Raw genomic sequence first — 25,948 nt, 5'->3', positions numbered from 1 at the left:
AGTAATTGCAATTTGATATATAGAATGCTTAGTTGAAGCAGGAGATGGTGATAAAATTGTTGCTGCATAAAAATCAAATTGCGTGCGGAAATAAAGGTACATGTTGTCACCCAAGATAACACTGATATGATTGGGATGGTACACGGAATGCTGATATGGAGCATGATATTCAAAGATGGTGCATGACTTCAGTTGAGTTGACATGGATCATGGTACATGAAATGCTATTTTGATGTAAGATTTTTCATATAATAACAATGGTGCAATAGATGCCTAGATGATATAGTGAACGTCACGATTACGCTTGAAATGCTTTAGTAGTGCATGAAATTTAACGATGGTACATGAGTTCGCAATTAGACACATATTTGATTCAAAGCTGGTGCCTGAATGATTCTGTGAACATCATGGTGGTGCATAAAATGCAAAGAAGCTGCATAATGTCAGGTATGGTGCATTAGTTTCACCATGATTTTGTTATACTCAACATGTTTCATATTTAGGTGCACTTGCAATTCGTGCAATGGTGCAGGAAACTCAATGTGGCACAGAAATCAACATGGTCCAGGTACATGGAATGCTATTTTGTATGCGAAGTGCCAAAATGGTGCATCGAATTCAAATGTAAACCACATCATAATGGTGCCTAGATGATATAGTGAATACCAAAATGGAGTATGGAAAGCTTTGAAGAAGGCGCATGATGCTAGTGTACTGCATTAGTTGTCACCGTTATTCAAATATTATCATCATGTTGCATGGTTAGGTGCACAAATTACAAAAATGGTGCATATAATGCAAAAAAAAGATATTTTATGTGATTCTCTCACCATAATAGTGCATCCGACGCCTAGATAATAAAATAAACGCTGAAATGGTGCATGAAACTTCATGATGGTGCATATCAGTATGATGCATTAGATTCCTAGTTGATTAAAAGACAGTGCATTTGATCAGCATAATGCGTAGATACCTAGATGATTCTATGGACGCTTTGAAGAAGGTGCATGATGTTAGTGTGCTGTATTAGTGGTCACCAGTGAATCAAAATTCAACCATCGCGCAACAATAATGACAATGTCGCAACCTGTATTTGTTGCGACAAGCCAACCCATGCGGTACGGTAACTTCGAGTCGGTAAACACTGCAGCTCTGGTGAAGCTCTATAATCTAACAGTTTCGACTTTGGGTTAGTAATAATTGATTATTCACGAGTTGAACAGTACGCAACAAATTCAGCCTACGTTTTGTCTGCAACAAAAAAAAAATAGAGATCATGTCATTATCTGTTACAAGTAGGGATAAAGTGTAATCGTCGCACCTTCTTTGTTGCTTGTTTTGTGCCTCTTTTGTCTGACAATTCTCTTCACTGGTGGTCAGAGATACCTACTCGACTATTTATGGCTGGGTGCACGAATTAAAAAAAAAATGATGCTTGGATTTCAATATGACGCCGAAGTCGCCATGGTTCACGTACATGGCATACAGTTTTGAAATACGAAATGCCTAAATGGTGCACGTTATCCAAATATGATGCTGGCATTACTGATTAGTTAAAGGATGGTGCATGGATGCCTAGATGATTCTAAGAACATCATGGTTGTGCATGGGATACTAAGAAATAGTATGTGTCAGTAATACATTAGTAGCCACCATAATTCAGTGATTCTCAACAATGCGTGGTTAGATCCAAGGTGCAAGAATTGCAAAAATGGTGCATAGAATTTAATGTGGTGCGGAAGTCAACATGACTCAGGTATATAGTGAGATGGTGCTTAGATGTTTTTGTGAACATCATGTGGGTGCACAAGCTGCATGATGTCTGTATGGTGCATTAGTATCACCATGATTCTATTATACTCAACATGTTCCATATGTAGGTGCACAAATTGCAAAAATGGTGCAGGAAACTCAATGCGGCACAGAAATCAACATGGTCCAGGAACATGGAATGATATTTTGTATTCAAAATGCCAAAATGGTGCATTTTTTTATTTTTATTTTTGTGTATTTTAACTTATGCTAATTCTACACTTAAAATGGTGCATGGGATTCATATGTGCACCACATCATAATGGTGCATAAGATGAAAGGTTTGAAGAAGGTGCACGATGCTAGTGTTCTGCATTAGTCGTCACCGTTATTCAGTAGTTATCAACATGTTGCATGGTAAGGTGCACGAAATGCAAAAATGGTGCATAGAATACAGAAAAAAGTATTTTAAGAGATGCTCACACCATAATGATGGATTAGATGCCTAGATGATATGATAAACGCCGAAATGGTGCTTGAAAAGCTTTGATGGTGCATTGAATTTCAAGATGGTGCATATCAGTATGATGCATTAGATACCTAATTAAAAACGTGTAAACTTACCGGTTATCGTTTTCAATAAAAAAAAAAATACAATTACAATTAATTGATTAAAAGACATTGCATGGGATCAGCGTGATATCCTGATATGCGTGGATACCTAGGTGATTGTGGTCATCATGATGGTGCATTGAAAGCTTTGAAGAAGGTGCATGGTGTTAGTGTACTGTTTTAGTCGTCACCGTTATTAAGTGATACTCGATATTTTGTATGGCTAGGTGCACAAATGGCAAAAAAGGTGCTTTGAATTCAATGTGGTGCCGAAGTCACCATGGTTCACATGCATGGAATACAGTTTTGGTATACAAAATGCCAAAATGGTGCATGTTATTCAAATGTGATGCTGACATCACTAATTAGTTAAAAGATGGTGCGTGAGATCAGCATCGATGCCTATATGATACTGTGAACCTTATGGGTGTACATGGAATACTAAGAAATTTCATGTGGTGCAATAGTTGCAACCATGGTTCAGTGATTCTCAACATTGGATGGGTAGATGCAAGGTGCAAGAATAGCAAAAATGGTGCATAGAATTTAATGTGGTACGGAAGCCAACGTGGATGAGGTACATGGAATATAATTTGGTGTACGATATGCCAAAATGGAACCTGAAAAATTCAAATGTGAATTTAATGCTTAGATGATATATGAGATGTTCAGATGGTGCATGGAACTTGAAAAAGCTGCATGGTGTCAGTATACAGTTTTGCCGGCTTTTGTATATAGTTTTGCCGGCTTTTCGGGCCCGTATGAAGTTGATCACCAATATTAACTTCTTTTAACGATCAGCCTAGATAGCTGTGTAGTGTCGGTAGCGGTTAGTTCAACTGGCTAAGAATAGCACTACGGACCGCCTGTTCCAGTGGTAGGAATCCACTAATCAGGTGACCCCTAATTCATGGTGTGATGCGGCTTTACGCTTACCGTGCCTAGGAATGAATGGTTAGGGGGGTCTTATAAAAACCTAATCGCAAACGGAGCCTGTAGAGTACCAGGGCACCCTTCACAGTATGTTGCCCTTACTGTGCTAACCGGAGCAATAGCGCGGTGGACCTTGTGTTTCTCCGAGACAATCAGCTGCCCTTCTTCAATCTCATACTTGAGGCTGAATAAGGGCGGGATTATGAAGATGTTGTTAATTAGTTTAGATTTTCACCTATATGGTTTCGCATTATGCGTTTTACACAGTGTATTCTGTGCATCCTCGCCTTTGGCGCACTCAAATCGATACCGATCTGGCTTTATTGTTGCTGTTCTTTTTTGTGCTCTGATTGTTAAGAGTTTAAACTTGCCTAGTTTGGGTAGTGGCTACGGTTAGGATAGCTCAGATCAATCTTCAGCACAAAAGAACAGCAACGATCAATCTTTGTAGACTTATGCAAAATGGTACAGCCCAAGTGGCGTTAGTCCAAGAACCTTACTTTCGTAAGGGGAATTTCTATTTAGGACACCTTGTGAATCTGGTCTTTGCTACTTTCAGTAAAAATGAAATGGCAAACTCACGTGTCATGCCTCGAGCATGTGTGCTTGTCAATAACGCAATCGTTGCTACACTCATCTCTGAACTAACTACCAGAGATGTATGTGCTATCACAATCGATGTATCTGTTGGAAACCTCAACAGAAAATACGTTTATTGTTCGGTTTATTTACCGCATGATGAACCATCCCCTACGGATGCTTTCAAGCAAGTCATTGCATACTGCACTTCAAAAGGCCTTCCGCTAATTGTTGGTAGTGATGCTAATGCTCACCATATAATCTGGGGCAGCTCAGACATCAATTCGAGAGGCTCCAGTTTGATGGAATACTTAAGTAGTACAGATCTTGGATTACTTAACATAGGCAACCGCCCAACCTTCATGGTATCTGGTAGAGAGGAAGTGTTAGACATAACGCTTTGCTCTAGCATGAGCTGACCAATTGGCATGTGTCAGATGAAGAATCTTTATCTGACCATCGTTACATCTTGTTTGAACATGTGAATGTTACTTCGCAAACTTTGCGTTTCAGGAATCCCCGGTCAACCAACTGGGATCTCTTTACCGATTTGGTTGCAGCCAAATTTCATGGATACTCACCATCCATTGACACTCCAAGTGATTTAGATGATGCCGTTGATACTATAACGGCCTTCATCATGGAAGCTTTTGCAGAAGCCTGCCCTCTGCGGTCTGTGAAGACCACAAGAGGAACCCCTTGGTGGAACTCCGATCTGGCGAAGCTCAGGAAACAATGTAGAAAGAGTTGGAACAGACGACGTTCGGCTGGATCGGAGGCTTTCAGGTCGGCTCGCAAGGCCTATCAGAAAGCTCTTCGGTCTGCTGAACGATCCGGCTGGAAAAACCTTTGTACAAATGTTTCCAGTCTGAGTGAAGCCAGTCGATTGAACAAAATCCTTGCAAAATCTAAGGATTTTCAAGTGAACGAACTTCGTTTGCCAAATGGTGATTTCACTTCCTCTGATGAGGAAGTTTTGGAATGTTTATTCAGTACACACTTCCCCGGATGTGTGGATATTACATCTTCGGATGAACCTGATGTCTTTTCTTGTAGTTATGATTCTTTAGCTTCGGCTCGGAGTATCATAACTTTAGAATCGATTGAATGGGCACTCAATAGCTTTGCTCCTTTCAAATCTCCTGGGGCAGATGGGATTTATCCTATTTTGCTTCAGAAGGGATTTGATCATTTCAAACATGCTTTGAAACAACTACTTCTTTGCAGTTTTGCTACAGGGTATATTCCCAAATCCTGGCGGGATATTACTGTGAAATTTATTCCGAAAGTGGGTCGCGCGTCGTATGAAGAAGCAAAGAGCTTCAGACCTATCAGTTTGACCTCTTTTCTTCTGAAATGCTTAGAACGCATAGTCGATCATCACATCCGTGATGTTCATCTGGCCAATGTGCCTCTTCATGTGAACCAACATGCTTACCAATCTGGAAAGTCCACTGTGACTCTTTTACACAAAGTTGTTTACGGTATCGAGAAGGCATTCGCTCAAAAGCAATCCTGCTTGGGTGTTTTCTTAGATATCGAGGGTGCCTTTGACAACGTGCCTTTCGATGCCATATTGGAAGCCGCACGGGGTCATGGTATATCTCCAATGAATTCCAATTGGATTCACCAAATGCTCAAAAACCGACATCTCTTCGCGACATTGCGTCAAGCGGCGATTAGGAAATTGAGTGTTTGTGGATGCCCCCAAGGGGGAGTCTTATCACCACTTTTATGGAATCTCGTAGCAGATACGCTATCGAGGCAACTCAATAATAGCGGTTTTCCTACTTATGGTTTTGCCGACGACTATCTAACATTGTTAGTCGGTATGTGCATCAGCACCCTTTTCGACCTGATGCAAAACGCTCTTCAGGTAGTTGAGGGTTGGTGTCGCCAATATGGCCTTTCGGTAAATCCGAGTAAAACATCTATTGTTCTTTTCACGGAAAAGCGAAACCGTAATGGTGTTCGACCTTTACGTCTCTTTCATTCTGAAATCAATGTGACTGAACAGGTAAAGTACGTTGGAGTCATTCTTGATTCCAAGCTTTCCTGGACAACTCATGTTGAGTTCAGAATCAAGAAAGCTTGTATGGCCTTCGGGCAATGCCGGCGAGCCTTTGGTACAACTTGGGGTCTAAAACCCAAGTATATCAAATGGATCTACACAACTGTTGTTCGGCCAATATTGGCCTATGGATGTCTTGTGTGGTGGCAAAAGGGCGAAGTGAGAACGGTCCAATCAAAGTTAGGCCATCTCCAAAGGATGTGCTTAATGGCGATGTCTGGAGCGTTCTCCTCAACTCCTACGGCAGCGCTAGAAGTTCTCTTTGACGTTGCCCCACTACACATTCATCTCAAACAAGAAGCCCTTTCTTGCACTTACCGGTTACGGGTACTCGGTCTACTAGAGGAAACTCCTGTGAACCGCAGTTCAACACACACCTCGTTGTTTCCACTTTTGGTGAATTGGGACAAAATTGTCCTTGCTCCAAGTGATCTTACAATTGCTTGTAATTTTCCATATAGGACATTTTCCACGAAATTCCCTTCCCGGGAAGAGTGGACATCTGGTTATCTGGAGAGAAGTATTTCAGACGGCATCGTATGTTACACTGATGGCTCCCTTCTCGAAGGTCGAGCAGGTGCTGGTGTTTATTCTCGTGAGCTAAGGCTGTATCAGTCTTATTCACTTGGCAGACACTGCACCGTTTTTCAGGCCGAAATCTTTGCTCTTATGTGCGGTGTGCAATCAGCACTTCAGCAGCACGTAATGGGCAAAGTAATATACTTCTGTTCAGATAGCCAGGCTGCTATTAAAGCACTTGCTTCGGCCAACTCCAGGTCGAAGATAGTTATCGCTAGTCGAACTCAAATCGAGGAGCTGAATTCAGCAAACGCTGTTCACCTTCTATGGGTACCTGGTCATTCTTCCATCGCTGGAAATGAATTGGCTGATGAGTTAGCTCGTTCTGGAGCATCACATGACTTCATTGGCCCTGAGCCAGCTATTCCGATATCGAAGTGTTGGATTAAGGTTCAGATTCACACCTGGGCTGTCACTCAACACAGACAATATTGGAATAGTTTGGAGTCATGTCGTCAAACAAAATTGTATTGTACTGAGCCATCTCTAGGGGTGGCAAAGTATCTAACAAATCTGTCAAAGCAGAATTGCAGCATGCTGGTCAAAGCATTGACTGGCCACTGCCGACTCAGTTATCACATGGCGAATATTCAGCAAGCTGATTCATTTGCATGTGATAGCTGTGAATCCGATTATGGAACTTCGGATCATTTAATATGTAACTGTCCAGTTTTTGCGCAATTGCGTTTCCGAGTACTCGGGAAACACTTATTAAGTGAAACTGACTTCAGAAACCTGAATCTTCAGGACGTTCTGTTGTTCTTGACCCGCTGTGGTAAAGAGCTATAGGCTCTCTTTACGCTTTATGCATTATCACAGTGCCCTTCTCAGGGCGCTGTTCGAACCCATTGTGGCACGCTTATGCGTTATTACAGTGTCCTTTTCAGGACGCTATGTGAACCCATTGTGGTACGCTCTTGCGAGTATGACGATCCTATTCCCTTACCTGTCCTTTCCCATGTCCTATCCTTTTTCCTTCCCTTCTCCGTCAGGTAAATGATGAATAGGCTCGTGTTCATGGCGATGGCACAAATTTCCCGAATGGAGGAGAACGTGCCTCTAGAGCCGACCTACTGATACCTGATATATGAGATGTTCAGATGGTGCATGGAACTTGAAAAAGCTGCATGGTGTCAGTATACTGCATTTGACGGCAATATAATTCAATTAATCTCAATATGGTGCATAAGATGTTATTAACCCCCAAAGAGTTGCATCTTTCGATGTTCGCACCACATTTCTTAGATATATTTTTTTTCATAGAAGGGGGGGCAAGTGCCCCCCCTTGCCCCCCCCCCCCCTGTGCACGCTAGTGGAACAAACATTTGAAATGGATTGAACATTGATGGTATACTTCAGTCCCAAGGATTATTCCGAAATTTTTTGTCAGTAGCAGAAAAAATATCAGTAAATTATTGTTCAGTAAAAACCAATCAAAAAGTCAATCAAAGTGCAATGACTGATTCGTCTTCTTCAAAAATTAGTCTGAAATAAACGAAAGAAAAAAAATCAAACTTCACCGGAAATCCCTTAATCCACAAATGAACTTTGCCAGATTTACACAAATCTCAGCGTCTCAAAGTGGATCAAAGCATGGTTTTCCGCTGACAGATTAAATTTTCTCACGATTGTGAAGTGGGATAATCCGGAAGCGAATCACATTGTTTTCTAATCTTATTTACCCTACGACACGTAGCAGCAGCAGCAGTAGGCCGAAGCCAAGCAATTGTTTTTGGCTTCCGGTGGGTTGGTTTGCTTGAAGCGCTCGTTGCCATCCAAGTAGGCCGATTCCTAACGGCGATGAAAGAAACGGATCGCACGTGCTTTCGGGGGAAAAAAATAAATGAAAGTTGAAAAGTTTTACTCCCGGAAGAAAATCCAAATCGTGTTTGTTGTGGTTGGTTTGATGTTCACTCTGTGGATTAGGCGAACCATTGATAAGTACGTGGGGTCAAGCACGTGCGTGTACCTAGCATTGATGAATTCACTGGCAATGTGAACTAGAATATGGTTACTTTTTTCTCTTTTCTGTTGCTTGGCATTTAATTTTAACTAAGACGGAGTTTTGTTTTTCTGCTTAGTATTCTGTGAGCACTTCCAAAAACACAAGATGAGAAACGAAGAAAATTTTAACTTTCGCTGGTGGTTGATTGACAGCCCGTAGATGCTACACCAATATCGCCGAACAAGCTACACTAACACAAGGAGCCAATAATGGAAAAGCAGCATGGGACTAACAGGCATCTTCAGTGTGTGAGTGCTGCAGATTTTCTATTTTTAATCGAGAAGGTTGCCTCGGTTGCCTCAGGCATAAGGGGGCCTACACACCAGTCAAACGGTTGGTCAAACATCGTGTGGCCAAAAAACAGTTCGCTCCGATTGACGCAATGTTTGCCACAAACAGTCAAACATAGCTCAAGTCTGAGCAAGTTGTTCGACCGTGCGGCCAGGTTTGACCAACCGTTTGACTGGTGTGTAGGCCCCCTAAGGTGACATAGGTATTGCTTCTCTAAAGATGATGCGGCACAGTTCGCTAGTGAAGGAGTTATGAAAGATTGACACTGCACTAAGGGCCAGAATCGCAATCTAGCGGAACAAAATTAATTACTCCAAAACGAAGCATTTCCGGCACATGGTATCTTCGACAAAGTTGCTTGACATCAGCAGGGGCATCTATTGATAAGAACGTAGTAGTTCGCAAATCGTCCGCATAGATGGCGCCACCATCTAACTTCTTTGTTTTACGTCCTAGAGACTTGGCATCTTCGGCAAAGTTGTTCATTTTGGCAAAATAAACAACTCTTTCTCAGACGTCAAACTTCCACAGCCTACTGTTTTCGAGTTATTTTAAAAATAAAATACATTCAGTGAAAAACCAGTTTTTTAAGCTTATTTTGACATTTTTACTAGAAACCATGTGAGTTTAATTTTTTTCCCAATGCAAATATGTCAAACCAAACACATTCTATGGAAATATATTCAATATTATCATTAAAAATTTTAAATTAAAATACAGATTCGAAAAAATAGTGTGAATTTCAAGCCTTTTTATCTCACAAAGCGCAAAAAATCGCAGCTTCAAATTTTCAGCAAATACGAAGCAATACTAGGTGAACATACTGTCAAAAATTTGGAGAGGTATTTTTTGGTGTTTTTGAGATAATAGCTTTTTAGTAACACCATAAATATAAGTAGTGCCAGCGTGTAACTTTTTACTGTTGCACATTAGAGAAATTATGTCTTCGAGAAAGTTGTTCATTTTGACTAAATAAACAACTGTTTCTTAGACGTCAAAATTCCACGTCCTACTGTTTTCGAATTATTGTATATAAACTAGATTTTATTGATAAAATTTGTCAATAAAACACTTTTTGATGCAATAGTATGAACTATTTTTTATTGTTTTAATTTTTACGATACATAGCAGGTCATGAAAATGTTAGTATATTATTGTCAGCATGGCTCAAGGTAACTTTTAATTTTTTGCATGTTATTTTCCAAATGTTTTAAGCTTAACCTTTTTTTGTCAATCATTTTAAATTTTAGAGCGCGAAATATCTTGCTGAGAGCTCGTGGATTTGTTCCTGGATGGAAAGGACGTTGATCAATCTCTAGAGATTGTGAAACTGGAGCTCCACGAAACTGACATTTTCATGACCTACTATGTATCGTAAAATCAAAAACAATAAAAAATAGTTCATACTATTGCATCAAAATGTGTTTTATTGACAAATTTTATCAATAAAATCTAGTTAATACACAATAACTCGAAAACAGTAGGCCGTGGAATTTTGACGTCTAAGAAACAGTTGTTTATTTAGTCAAAATGAACAACTTTCTCGAAGACATAAACTCTCTAATGTGTAACAGTAAAAAGTTACACGCTGGCACTACTTATATTTATGGTGTTACTAAAAAGCTATTATCTCAAAAACACCAAAAAATACCTCTCCAAATTTTTGACAGTATGTTCACCTAGTATTGATTCGTATTTGCTGAAAATTTGAAGTTGCGATTTTTTGCGCTTTGTGAGATATTAAGGCTTGAAATTCACACTATTTTTCGAATTTGTATTTTAATTTAAAATTTTTAATGATAATATTGAATATATTTCCATAGAATGTGTTTGGTTTGACATATTTGCATTGGGAAAAAATTGAAACTTACATGGTTTCTAGTAAAAATGTCAAAATAAGCTCAAAAAACTGGTTTTTCATTGAATGTATTTTAGTTTTAAAATAACTCGAACACAGTAGGCTGTGGAATTTTGACGTCTGAGAAAGAGTTGTTTATTTTGCCAAAATGAACAACTTTGCCGAAGATGCCAAGTCTCTAGGACGTAAAACAAAGAAGTTAGATGGTTGCGCCACCTATGCGGACGATTTGCGAACTACTACGTTCTTATCAATAGATGCCCCTGCTGATGTCAAGCAACTTTGTCGAAGATACCATGTGTCGGAAATGCTTCGTTTTGGAGTAATTAATTTTGTTCCGCTAGATTGCGATTCTGGCCCTTAGTGCACTGTGCTGTAGAAGCGAAAGGAAAGGAAACGGATTTTTCAATTCACTATAAGCGACCTCGCAGATGTAAGAAGAACAACTGATGTTTTTTGTCGTTTCCGCCCTTAATGGATATAAGAAAATCACCAAGGTTATTTTTCGATATGTTTGCGCCCTCCAGGCCAGTGCACATGAATGCCTTCGGAGATTTTGCTAAGAAATTTTCAGAAATACTTCTATTGATTCCTTTAAAATAAATCTTAATTTTCTTTAGATCCTTCTGCAAAGTTTTCTAGAGATTTTTTTAAAATTTTGAATTTTGAAATTGATCCAGGAATAATTTTATAAAACCTTCTCTGGAGTTTCTTTCCGAAAGTTTCCCATGGATTTCTTTTGAAAGTTTTTAAGAACATCTTCCATGGATCGCTAAAGAGTTTCTTCTGGAATTCTCTTCGGATTTTTTTGTTAGAGGTTCCTCAAGAAATTTCTCCGAAAATTCTTTTAGAATAGCCTCCGTGGATTATCTTAAAAAATATCCATTTTTTCCGGAATCCGCACGAAAATTCTTTTGAGAAACCATCTACGAATTTCTTCAGAAATGCTTCCAGCAATTCTTTAAGAAAATCAAAGGTTCTGCCAGCAACTTTTCCGAGAGTTTCTTTAGAAAATCTTTCACATACTCTTTCAGGAATTCTTACAAACTTTTCTGCGGAAATTCTTCAAAAATTTGTCCAAGGATTCCAAGTCCACGGATATCATCTACGGATTGCTTCTAATAGTAACCCATGGATTCGTCTCATGCATGGGTAGGTATAGATCACTTTTACATTTGACCACTTCCAGTGGGACACCCAGAACTGGTTTCGGGACACTACCGGTTGTCTAAAATATGGTCTGAGGCTATGTTCTTACGAATCGATCATCGTGTATTCAAAAAAGCTGCTATTTGATGAACTGTCAAACACTTATTTGTGCATTTCGCCAGTTTCGGCGAGGCACTCGAAAGTGGTTCCGGTACACTACCGGTAGTCTTTAAGTGGCCTGAGACTTTTCTTGCTGACCGTTCTGCGCGTCATCTAAAAAGCCGATATTTAATGCGCGGTGTGCATGCGTTTGGTTCCGTTCTACATTTGACCACTTCCGGCGGAGCACCTGGAACCGGTTTCGGCACAGTATTGGTTTTCCAAAGTGTGGTCTATGATTGTTTCTTTTGTTAACCGTTCATCAGGTTACCTATTTATGGGGTTGGTTCTCCTTTACATTTGACCACTTCCGATGCGGCACCCTTAATCGGTGAGGAATACTACCGGTTGTTCCAAATATGGCCGGAAACTTTTTTTTGCCAAATCAAGATACCTAAAAATCCACGATTTGATTTGTCGCATGGGTTTGGTTCACTTTTTTGTTTGGCCATTTCCGGTGGGACACCCGGAACCGGTTCAGATACATATGGTCTGAGAAAATTTTCCTGGTGACTGTTCATCAGGATATCAAAAAAGCCACTATTTGATATGTCGCATGTATGGGTTTGGTTAACTTTGAAACTTTGCCACCTCTGGCGGGACATCTGGAACCGGTTTCGGAACACTACTGGTTCCGATATGTTCTGAGAATGCTTTCCTGCATACTGTTCATCAGGTTATCGAATAAGCCGCGGTTTGATATGTCACATGCATGGTTTTAGTTCAATTTTATATTTGGCCACTTCCGGCGGGACAACCGGAATCGGTTCCGGAACACAACCGGTTCAAATATGGTCTGAGAATATTTTCCTGCTTACCTTTCATCAGGATGTCAAAAAAACCACTATTTGATATATGCATGGGTTTGGTTAACTTTTATACTTGGCCACCTCCAGCGGGACATCTGGAACCGGTTCCGGAATACTACCAGTTCCGATATGGTCTGAGAATATATTCATTCTTACTGTTCATCAGGGTATCGAAAAAGCTGCGGTTTGATATGCCGCATGCATGGGTTTAGTGCACTTTTATGTTTGGCCACTTCCGGTGGGACACCCGGAACCGGCTCCGGGACACTACCGGTTCAGATATGGTCCATTTTCTGCTTACCATTCATCAAGTTATCGAGAATGCCGTAGTTTGATGTGTCGCATGGATGGGTTTGTAGCGTTTTCATATCTGGCCCCTTCCTGGGATACCGGTCCGGAACACCTAAAAGGCCATAGCTCCGGAACAGCTGGACCGATCCGAACCATTTTCAATAGGAAACAATGGGACCACATTCCGCGTCGAATGAACCATCGGTCATTAAAATCGGTTGAGGTTTAGTTCAAAAAAGTGATGTGACCTTTTTTGTACACAGACATACATACACACATACACACACACATACACACATACACATACATACACACATACAGACATTTGCTCAATTCGTCGAACTGAGTTGATTGGTATATGTGATTCGACCCTCCGAGCTTTCTATCAAAAAGTCGTTTTTGGAGTGAACATATAGCCTTTCCAGTACACTTAGTGTACGAGAAAGGCAAAAATATAAAAATGTTTTGTTTGCTCATTGTCTTAGTGTAAGATTTTTTTTGTTGCTCAGCCAACTATGGTCATAAAATGAGGTCGAAGTTTATTTCGAAGATTCTAACCATTTTCTGACTAAATGAAAAAAATGAATTGCTGGCAGCAAGCTTTGCGCGTGAATCAGATGACAATCTTCGTATCTGTACTCTTTGCTAAAACTGGACAAGTCAGGCCAGTTGAAAGGTCCAATCTGCAGAAGAGAGGCTCTCTTTGGATTCCTTCTCTTTCGTTAATATCTCAGCTGTTTATTTGAATTATGATTATCTCCTTGCATAGAACGATGGTCAAAACAATCGTCTTTTGATTTGTACTGCAAAAGTAGTTGAAAAGTGTATCATTACATTGTAATAATTGAAAGAGAAAGTGAACAAAGAGAGCCTCTCAAATGCAGATAGGACCTGTTGAAATGTTTGACCTGAAGTGTTTGTATCAAGTGTTTTTTTCCAATATCAATGACAGCTTGATACTACAGATACCAGTTTCGCGTGCTCTGATGGATAAATGATACAACTTTTCCTTCGCTCTGACTATGAAGTTCCACTTATGTTATGTCCCATGTCAAACCCCCGGCAGCAAAACATATTGTCGTGAACAAAGTTTGCTCATTAAAAGTATTGATGCACAACATCCCTTTTTATGCCTGTGTTAATTTATACACTTTTTTAATTGATGCATCCTCTGCCCATGGCATGATCAAAGTTCCAGTGTATCAGCCTTATAACAACTGAAATGCCGTGTCCTTTTAATTGGCACCTATACCAATCAACTCAGCTCGACGAATTGAGGTGATGTCTGTGTGTGTGTGTATGTAGGTGTGTATATATGTGTGTATGTATGTATGTGTGTATGTGTGTGTGTGAACAAAACAACTCACATCACTTTTTGGCAGTAAACTTCAACTGATTTTAATGATCGACGTTTCATTCGATGCAGAATCTGGTCCCATTGTTTCCTATTGAAAATGGTTCGGATTGGTCCAGCCGTTCCGGAGTTATGGCCGTTTAGGTGTTCCAGTTTGGTACCCCTGGAAGGGGTCACATATAAAAATGCTACAAACCCATGCATGCGACGTTTCCAAACCGCAGCATTCTCGATTTTCAATAACCTGATGAACAAATAGTAGGAAAATAGCCTCAAATCCGAACCGGATCCGGAACCGGTTCCGGGTGTTCCACCGGAAGTGGCCCAATATAAAAGAGAACCAAACCCATACATGCGACACACCAAATAGCGGCTATTTCAATAACCTAATGAACGGTAAGCAGGAAAATAGCTTCAGACCATGTTTGGGACAACCGGTAGCGTTCCGGAGCCGGTTCCGTGTACCCCACTGGAAGTGGTCAAATATAAAAGCGAACCAAGCTCATGCATGCGGCATATCTAGTCGCGGCTCTTTAGGTGACCTGATGATCGGTGAGCAAGACCGTATTTGGGAGAAACGGTATTGTTCTGAAACCGGTTCCGGGTGTCCCGCCTGAAGTGGTCAAATGTAGAAGAGAACCAAACCCATGCACGCGGCACATCAAATAGAGGCTTTTGCGATACCCTGAAGAACGGTAAGTTTCAGACCACATATCATATTACTACCGGTAGTGTCTCAGAACCAGTTCCGGGTTTTCCGCCTGAATTGGTCCAATGTAAAAAATGAACCGAACCCGTGAATGCAACTCATCAATTCGCGGCTTTCTAGGACACCTGATAAACAGTTCGGAAGAAACTAGTCTTAGGCCATATTTGAGACAATTGGTGCTGTCCCGGAACCAGTTCCGGGTATCCCGCCGCAGGTGGTAACATGTTAATTTGGAGCAAACCCATACATGCGAGACATGAGGTCGCGGCTTTTTCGATAACCTGATGAATGGTTAGTAAGAAAATAGGCACAGACCACATACCGGCAGTGTTACCGGCTTCGGGTGCCCCGCCGGAAGGACTGTACTGGAACCGGGGCATCAAACTGCTGTGACACATCTAATTGCTGCATTTTCTACAACTTGATGACGGAACCTGTTCCGTGTGTCCCGCCGGAAGTGGCCAAATATAAAAGTGAACCAAACCCATTCATGCGACACACCAAATTGCGGCATTTTCGATAAACTGATGGACGATCAGCATGAAAATAGGCTCAGGCCATATCTGAGACTACTGGCAACTGGGACCATCCTGGTGGGATGGTTAGAACACTTGACTCTTACCGGACCAGGGACCAGGGATCAAACCCCACTCTCGTCAAACTCACAAAATGTGAGCTCTTCCTTCGGAAGGGAAGTAAAGCGTGGGTCCCGAGATTAACTAGCCTAGGGCTAAAAATCTCGTTAATACAGATAAAAAAACTACTGGCAATGTTTTGGATCCAGTTTCAAGTATACCGCAGAAAGCAGTAAAATTTAAGAGTGGAATTTATTGAGATTTATTACGGAAATCCCGAATAACTCCTGGAAGAATTCCGATGGAAATGCTGGATGAGTTATCGAGAAGATTTTTCTGTAATATCAGGGACAATCCTAAAGTATATTCTCGGTCTTGGAAAAAATCCCGGGGAACTTTTGGAGAAATTTCCGTAAAACTCGTGGCGGAAATTCTGAGAACCCCCTGAAGTAAATTTCATGAAAATATTTCTGGGAATTTCCGGATATATGATGGAGGAATTCTCAAGAAATTCAAAGAAATTCCCAGGAAACCCCTCAATGAATTCCCGATTTATTTCTGGAGCTATTCCTGGGGAACCCATGGAGAGATTCCCGAGAACTTCCTGGAGAAAATCTATGAGGAAATCCTGGAGGAATTCTCGTGGAACTGCTGAAGGAGTTCCTAGAGAACTCCTGGAGGGTTTTCTGAAGAATCAAGGATAAACTAGGGTTATTCTATTCGAGAATTCCTAGAAGTATTCCTAAGGCATCCCTCTCTAAGGATTTCGGGAGAACTTCTGGGAGAATTCCCGAAGAGCTCCTGGATTGATTGTTAGGAAACTTTGGGGAGGATTTCCCAGAAAACTCCTGCCTGGAGGAAGGAAATTATCTATGAAATTCTCAAACCAAAAATAACCAAAAGATATGCTAAAACTCACAAATATTTTTCCGGCCAAATTACCTTCCGAAAAAAATACCACGATGGGGTAGTACACGTTCAACGTGCCTATCTGGGGCATATTGACCCCAACATCCTGCAATAACTTTAATAACCTTAATTAATAACTTCTGTAAAACGTGTATGTATGCATAGAATTGTCTGGCATAAGCTATGATGAAACTCCGGAACAATTCCGACAGGGATCTGATCAAAATTTTGAAACTAATTCCGGTAGATTTTCATGCAGTATTGTATTGAAATTGCAATTATATTTATTTTTTAAGAATACTCAATGGAATTTCAGATCATTTCTTGCTCAATTCCAATTTGGATTTCGAGGGAAGCAATGGTAGATGTTGCTAAGATTTAACCTGTATCCGATTGAAATCCAAATCCAATCCAGATCCAATCCAAATCAAATTCATATCCAATGCTGATCCAACACAATTCCGATAAAAATACTCAATAAAAATCCAATCAATTTTCAATGACATTCCAATCGAAATTCAATCCAAATTTAATCCCGTTTCAATCAGAATCTTGTTTAAATCCTTTAGTTTTTATACGGTTTTACTCGCCCGATTTATATTTATGATTTTTTCTATTGTTCAATTTGTGTTTCTATTTGACATTTTCATAGGACAACTTCTTCGTGTCTTTCGCCATTCCTTCGTTCGCTCTTTTCTCATCCTTTTTTCAAGGTATGTCAATCTCTCTTATTTGCATTTCCTTGTTCGACTCATTTTTTTTTTCGCTACGTTTCTTTTTTCACCCTTTTTTTTTTTTTTTCAAGATGTCGCATTTTTTTCCAAGTCAAAGCATTTTTTTCATTCTCTTTTTTTCACCCCATTATTTTTTTTTCGCAAACATATATTCTTTGTCATTTTTTTCTCTCTCGCTCCATTATTTTTTTTTTCTCGTGCCGTTTTCTCTCTCCAAGCCATCCTTTTTTTTGCTTTTTCTCTCGCTTCTTTTTTTTCCAAGCCATCCTTTTTTTTTGCTTTTTCTCACGCTCCATTTTCTTTTCTCCAAGCCATTTTTTTTTGCTTTTTCTCTCGCTTCATTTTTTCCCAGCCATCCTTTTTTGCTTTTTCTCTCGCTTTATTTTTTTTCCAAAAACATCTTTTTCAGTTTTTTTCATGATTCATTTATTTTTTTTTGAATCCGTTGCTTTTTTTTCTCTCGCTTATTTTTTTTTACAGACATCTCTTTTTTTAGGCTTTTCTCTCGCTTCATTTATCTCAATTCGTTGCTTTTTCTCTCGCTTCATCATTTTCTTCATAACCGTTTTCCATAACCTTCCATCTTTCTCGCTCTTTCTCTCACTTCACCTATTTATTCCCTCGCGACCCATTTGCTCCTATTTCACGACGTCGCACTTCTTGTTTCAACGTGCTCGCTCAGCACAGTGGCGTAGCTAGGAATTTGGGGGCCCGATGCGGAAGCAAATTGGTAGGCCTCCATGAAAATTGTACATATTTTACAATGATAAATCTATACATTTAACTGTCGAATGATCGCACTGTTGTATTTTGTATAAAAAGTTGAAAATCTCACTTTTTGTACTCAGCATTATAGTGATCCTGGCAGTGGTGGCCAACGGAAAGTTGAACATTATTTTCTGTAATCCTTTATGATTTTTTTCGAGAGCGCAAGATTTTTTATAAGAATTATGCCGAAAATGTTTTTAGAAAATTATTTAGAAATTGCACCAAGTAATCCTTTATGAACCCTTTCAAAGATTGCTTTACTTTTTTCTTTAAGAAATCTTTCTTGAAGAATAATTTGTCGTCAAGAATCTTTTAAGTTCTAAATCATACGTTGTCAATCAGTATTCCTCCAAAAGCACTCCTTCAGGAATGTTTTCAAAAGTACTACAGAGTAATTCAAAAGATTCTTGCAAAGGCTTCATCGATTATTTCTCGAAATATTAGTTCAGGAATCTATCAATTATATCTTTGAGAATTTATCTAGAAAATCATCTAAAGAATTCTTGAACAATTCCAGAAAAAAAAATACTGTCATTGCACAATTATGGGTCACTCTGTCACAATTATTAGTCAGTCAGTTCACCATGCGATTCAAATGGAGGTGACCCATAATTGTAGGTGACCCATGATTGTGCTATGACTGTACTACAAAAAAATCACCAATGATCCATTCAGAACCAGATATTCTTCCAAGAAATTACATCGGGATTCCATCAGGGAACGTCCATAAATTACGTCACGTAAAAATCGACCATTTTCTACCAACCCTATGTCACACTTTTTGTATGGGACCTCTAAAATTTTTGTATGAGTTGTCCCACTTTGCTGAATCCCTCCTCCCCCCTCAAAGCGTGACGTAATTTATGGACGTTCCCTCAGAGGAAGAGATGCCCTTAAGGATTCATGAATGCCTCCAATAAATACCTTAGAAACTCGAATTATAAAACATAAGAATGCTTTCAATTCTCACAGCAGTTCTCCAAGAAATTCTATTGGAATTTCTTCAAATATTTCTAGGAAATTGTTCGTGATCTCTTCTGGTAATAATCCAATTTTTTTGGAATTTTTTTAAGTAATTCTCTTGAGATTTTTCTTGGTCGTTTCGTTGTAAAATCTTGGATTTTTCAATTAACAAAAGTGTATATCATAGAGCTTCAAAGTAATAACAGACGCAATTCCATAAAGAGTTATCAGAAGAAATTTACAGAGGAATGACCAAACGAATTTTCTGAGCAATTACCGAAGAAGCTTAAATTTACAAACGAATTGACTAATTAATTTTCAAAGTATCTGTCGAATGAATTTCGACATTGAACTATTGAAAGAATTACAAAAGTAATTGTCAGGTATATTTCCAAAGGGACTGCTGATGAAACTTTCAAAGAAATTGCTGAAATCACGCTATAAATGTTCAAAGCAATTGCCCAAAGAATTTCAAAAAGTGAAGTTAAAGATATTTTCAAAAAAAAACTAACCTTATTCAACTTCGAATATTATTGCCGAGAAATTTCCAAAAGAGTTATCGCACCAGATTTCAAAGGAAGTGCCAAAATAGTATTCAAAAACATTTGGAGGAATCACGGGAGGAATGCCTGGAGGAATTCCCGGGATGAGAAATCCCAGGAGGAATGCCCGAAAGAATCCCAGAAGGAACTTTTGGAGAAAACCCGGGAAGAATTTCTGGAGGAATCCCGGGAAGAATTCCTAGTGGAATTCCGGAAGGAATTCATGGAGAAGTCCCGGGAGGAATTCCTAGAGGGATCCCGGGAGGAATTCATGGATGAATCTCGGGAGAAATTTCTGGAGGAATCTCGGGTGGAATTCCTGGAGAAATCCCGGGAGGAATTTCCGAAGGAACCCCGTAATCCTGGGTGGAATGCCACAAGGAATCCTAGGAGAAATTCTTGGAAGAATCTCTAGAGGAATCCCGGGAGGAATTCCTGAAAGAATCACGAGAGGAATTCCTGAAGGAATCCCTGGGAGTATTTTTGAAGGAATCCCGGGGAGTATTCCTGAAGGAATCCCGGGGAGTATTCATGAAGGAATCCCGGGGAGTATTCCTGAAGAAATCCCTGGAGGAAATTCCTGAAGGAAATTCGGGAGGAATCCCGGGAGGAATCCCTGGGGAAGCCTGGGACGAATTCCTGGAGGAATCCCGGGACGAATTCCCGGGAGAAATTCTGGACAGACAGACAGACAGACAGACAGACAGACAGACAGACAGACAGACAGACAGACAGACAGACAGACAGACAGACAGACAGACAGACAGACAGACAGACAGACAGACAGACAGACAGACAGACAGACAGACAGACAGACAGACAGACAGACAGACAGACAGACAGACAGACAGACAGACAGACAGACAGACAGACAGACAGACAGACAGACAGACAGACAGACAGACAGACAGACAGACAGACAGACAGACAGACAGACAGACAGACAGACAGACAGACAGACAGACAGACAGACAGACAGACAGACAGACAGACAGACAGACAGACAGACAGACAGACAGACAGACAGACAGACAGACAGACAGACAGACAGACAGACAGACAGACAGACAGACAGACAGACAGACAGACAGACAGACAGACAGACAGACAGACAGACAGACAGACAGACAGACAGACAGACAGACAGACAGACAGACAGACAGACAGACAGACAGACAGACAGACAGACAGACAGACAGACAGACAGACAGACAGACAGACAGACAGACAGACAGACAGACAGACAGACAGACAGACAGACAGACAGACAGACAGACAGACAGACAGACAGACAGACAGACAGACAGACAGACAGACAGACAGACAGACAGACAGACAGACAGACAGACAGACAGACAGACAGACAGACAGACAGACAGACAGACAGACAGACAGACAGACAGACAGACAGACAGACAGACAGACAGACAGACAGACAGACAGACAGACAGACAGACAGACAGACAGACAGACAGACAGACAGACAGACAGACAGACGTATTCCCTTGATAGTTTCACCAAGGATTCCTCCAGAAATTTTGCCATAAAAATTCACAATTCTTTTAAGAACTCACTCAATAATAGTGAAGAGATGGCTGGAAGGTTAGTCCGCAGAAGATGGTCGAAGGCCAGTAAAATCGATTCGTCGGATAAATGTACGACTCGTGCTGAAAAAATCAACTTTTTGCAACTCGTTACATAAATAACTATTCTTCACCACAAGGCGTGACTTTTAAGCGAATGAGTCATGCTATTTCACAACTACAGACGAAGAATTCGTCGGTGCACTATGATCTGATGGGTAAAGTGATTGCCTAATATGTTTTGGTTTGTATTATATATGTACAAGTATTGCGTCTTCGAATATTTTTGCTTAGTGGTATTAAGAAAACATTGAGAAACATGGATTGCGAAGGATTTGACCGACTTTTTAAATGCACTAACAGGGTTGTTTTATAACATTTGACCTTTCTATGTATCATAGTGTCTTCCTTAAAATATGACGGAAATTGAATTTATGTTGCGCCGAGAATAGAATTGAAGTAGACGAAAATAGACTCCAAGGAATAAATTTCTAATCTTATTAAAGTTGTTAAAGTTGTTGTGCTTTTACGACAAACTATTACATCAATTGAAAGTTGATTTCGATTACCACACTGAACTTCCTTTCCAATTCAAACTAATTGATCAATCAACTCCAGTCCAATGCACTCGCTTCAAGCAGATTCAAATGAATTCACGTGACGAGCGACTAATCAGCTTCCAAGAAACGTTCTAGTTCTCAGAAAATCATTAAAATTTCACGGTCATTCCCATCGCACGTGCTAGCGTACTACTCGTTTGGACCTGCCTCCGAATCAGAAAATGCATATTATTTCCTCATCTCGCCGACTTGAGCTAGGACCACCTTCCAAATGAATTAACCATTCCCGCCTCAACTCATTCGAGTGAAATGAACTGTTTGGCAACCATTGGAAGTTCTCGACTGTTTCCCCAATCTCAAAGACCACCATCAACGCGGGATGAAACACAGCAAATGTCATTAATTAGTTTAATCTCGCTCGTTTCCGTTTTTCACTCACACTATTCTATTTGTTTCCTCTTTCTAGGATTGAGTCCGGCCACCAAGCGAGCAGTAGCAAGCGACTTCACTAATTAAATTTGAACCCATCGCCGCCTACTTTGGGGGGCGTCCTACGACTACTGGGCGACGGCGCGAAATGAGTCAAAACCGACCTCCGACACTGTCATCGACATACAGAAAGCAAAATATACGAACCGGAAGTACTAGCGCCATCGCCGCACCCGTCCCCGATCGCAGCAATCGGGAAAGTTGCTGCTGTCATAGCAACGGACACTGTCATTTGTCTTCATCAACCTGGCTAAGCGCTGACCTGGCACGATGCTCACGACTTCTCATCATCACCGTCGCCACCAGCATTCGCCCAGTGATGATGCTGACTAAGAAGATAATGATGACGATGCTGATGCAGCCACTGGACATGGGAGTGTGTAAATAGTTTTCGTCCCTTTTCGGCCCTGACTTCAGACGAAGAAAGCAAACAATGTGATACTGACTACAAGTCAAACAAGCACTCAAAATACACGAATGGTTAAACCAATGATTTAGGCCTTTGCATCCCTAGCCCCGTCTGTAGCTGTCGAATAAACGGAAAAGATATCCAAAACCAGCACAGCTTCTTGCTCACAACACACAGGTCGTGACCGAACCCAAAACCAGCTGATCAAAGCACGCTAAGCAATCGTAACCAAAGCAACTGAACGAATCGAAGCAACCCAGCACACGAAACAGACTCATACACATCACATCACCTAGGTTTAAAAGCGCGCTTGAGACATTCCCTCCGTTTTTCGCCGCCTGCATCTGCACCCGAGACCAGCCAGCCAGGGGGAGTATGATCCATCTGTATCCCCTCGAGGAGCATCCGCATTTTTGTTCGTTTTACTGGGGTGCCTTCAACGGGAACAGCAGCACCGGCAGTAGCAGCGGTAGCACCAGTTTCAGCGCGGCCACCAGTACCAACTACGATGGGACGCTTCGCAGTGGGGTGAGTGCGTTGTTGTTCGCGATCAAACCAACTCCAACATGGTTGAACCTTACAAATGTTCACTTATTGTTGTACAGCTCTACGAGGACCCTCGCATAGAGTACCTTCGGAAGATTTCCTACGGCATCGCCCTGCCCATCATCTGCGCGCTGGGGATCGTCGGCAACGTGTTGAATCTGGTGGTGCTAACCAGGCGCAATATGCGCGGAACGGCCTACATCTACATGAGGGGTAAGTAGTTCACTTAGGTCACTTTAACGGCTAATCGTTGGCTGGCTGGCTGGCGGAAGTTTGAAATTTGGGTTGTACAGAACAACGAAAGACACAGTAGGAAATCCATAAGGTAGAGTCACAAGTGCGGACTGTTTTGTTTTACTCCGTATTTATTTCCCAAGACCCCAACAGCAGAATTGCCGAAAATTGCCATTTAAACTGTATAACTAACGAGGGCAATTAAATTTTCAACAACCAAAACGTGCCAACCGCATAACCCTTCCACCGAACACGATCTCAATCTCGCTTGAGAGCACGAGAAGCTCAAAGCAGGCCATGCCGACGATACCATTTCCCTTCTCCATCAGCCAGAGCCAGAGCGAAAGACCAGAGCATCCTTTGTTATTATTTACGAGTTGAAAATTCGGTTTGTCACATTGCCACGTCACACTCCATTCACCGCCATCGCGCGCGAGCGGACTGCGGAAGAACAACAAACCCGCACTTGTTCACTTGAATAAATATGTGCTCCTTCCGGAATTGGCAAATTTCCAGAACCCATTTCCGCTGCCTGCGCTTCCTGCCAGGATAGGTTTTTAAAGCTAACACAAATCTCCCGAACGTAGGGTTGGTCGGGGGGCCTGCTGCAACGACGACGACGAAATGTGGGCCAGTTTATTCAGACGGAACAGAAGGGAAATGCACTACTGACAATTTGGGATTGTTTACTTGTGCTCTTGGTGCTTTTAGTTGCTGTAAAAATGGGGTCATGAGTATATAATGCACCAAAAGATCGTTATATTTCAATCTGGTGGAGTATTTTTACATCAATTAATGTCTACTGAAAAATGGCAACACTGCTCCTCTTAGCACTCTGCTCCTTCGCTACCCGGATAAAAAGTTACCATTCATTACATGGTAAATATTATTAACATATGACTGGTTTTATTATGCCTCTCAAGAAAAATCAGAATATGGCGATTATCTGCCTCTGTCTTCTGATATCAGCGCGACAGTCACTAATCATAACAGCGTCACCAGATTTAAAAGTATATAATTCCACTATATGGGGTTTGACAGCAAGAACACTCATTCCACTGAGCTACTCTTGCCGTTCGTCACAAATACATTCGAAAACATCTGTCACTTCGCGAAACCCACGTGCTTTTGTTTTTGGCGGGAACACTTTTTCTTCTGTTTTGCCTTGCGACTGTCATGCGGCGGTATGCCTTGCGAGCGTACGACCGCCGCAGGACTCTAATAAAAGATAAGCGCGACAATATTGTTCACCATAAAACACATAGTAGATATATTGTTACTTTTTACAATAGAAATCAAGCCCATATAGTTCGTACAATAAGTGAACATTAGCTTTATTAGTGACTAATTGATTCGATTGTTTTTCAATAGTTCTATAATAACTTAAAGTTACTATCAGTAAAAATCAATTTAAGTTGTTTTTATATAGTTGCAAAAGTGCCTGCAAAGTTCTCATGGACTTTTTATTAAAAAAGGGTTTATTTCTCAATTTCACTTAAAAACAATTCGTAACAAATAAATAACAATAAATATTGTATAATCAAATACAAAATCACTTGACATATTTTTTTATAGTTTTCGTTTTAAATTTGAGTACAGTAGATGTTTCGATTATCGAATGTTATTCGCTAAAACTTCAACGACTGACAGACGTCAAGCCGTGTTGGCAGAGGAAGCTATCAACGAATAACTGAGGAAGTACTTATAGAAAACTAGCTGAAAAGCAGGTTTTAGCCAAGTGAGGACGTTACGACAAGAAAAAGATGAACAATGATTTTTCTAATGTTTTCCAATAAATTAAAGGAATCTAGTAAATAGTAAACTACCATTGATAGCAATACAAATACAATTTGTTTAATGGGGTCAATTGAACCGATGTTAAAATAAACATGCAATAATATTTGTTGTTATGTAAACAGATTTCGTCTTTTAAAAACTAAAGAATTCATATTTCTCGGTAACATTTTTCTTCAGCATTTACAGATACTAATGGCCACATGAATTGTGAACGATTTATGGTATGGATCATACAACCTGAGGTCTTACTTGTGATATTTGGCAGTTATTTGAAAAGATTGATGATAGATCTTATCAACAGCCGCCAAGCAACACATACCAGACAGACATCAGAGTGTTTGACTCTTATCATGAAATGTGCATATCATTCTGGCGGCCGTTAGTGCTCGCAAATGCTGGATATAAATGTTAGCGGGAAATATAAATTCTATGGATTTTCAAAAGCGAAAACTGCTTACAAATAACAACAAATATTATAGTATTTTTATTACAACAACGATTTATTTGACGCCATTCAATTAATTGTATTTGTATTGTAAGAACAATGAAAAAACATTAAGATATATTGTTTTCTTTTGGAAATTGCCCTAAAAATGTCTCATAAAAACACAATACATTCTATTGTTTTTCGCGAAAAAGTGTATGAAAATTTTCTCAAAATTTTATGGTTAAGATACATAACGACCAC

General features: G+C 40.4%; 1 protein-coding gene across 1 annotated transcript in view; it reads left to right on the top strand.

Annotated features, from left to right (window-relative positions):
• The window catches only part of LOC115256352 (probable G-protein coupled receptor B0563.6), a 308,333-nt gene that overhangs the window by 93,992 nt on the left and 188,393 nt on the right, over window positions 1-25,948 (top strand). The window contains exons 2-3 of the mRNA XM_029854687.2: window positions 22,252-23,211; window positions 23,289-23,442. Of these exons, the coding sequence (XP_029710547.2) occupies window positions 23,059-23,211; window positions 23,289-23,442 (307 nt within the window). The 5' untranslated portion in view covers window positions 22,252-23,058. The remainder of the gene's footprint in view (window positions 1-22,251; window positions 23,212-23,288; window positions 23,443-25,948) is intronic.

This window comes from Aedes albopictus, chromosome 1 (genome assembly GCF_035046485.1).
Source record: "Aedes albopictus strain Foshan chromosome 1, AalbF5, whole genome shotgun sequence".
Lineage (NCBI taxonomy): Eukaryota > Metazoa > Arthropoda > Insecta > Diptera > Culicidae > Aedes > Aedes albopictus.
The sequence above is the reverse complement of the archived record's forward strand: the minus strand, read 5'-3'. Positions and strand labels throughout refer to the sequence as shown.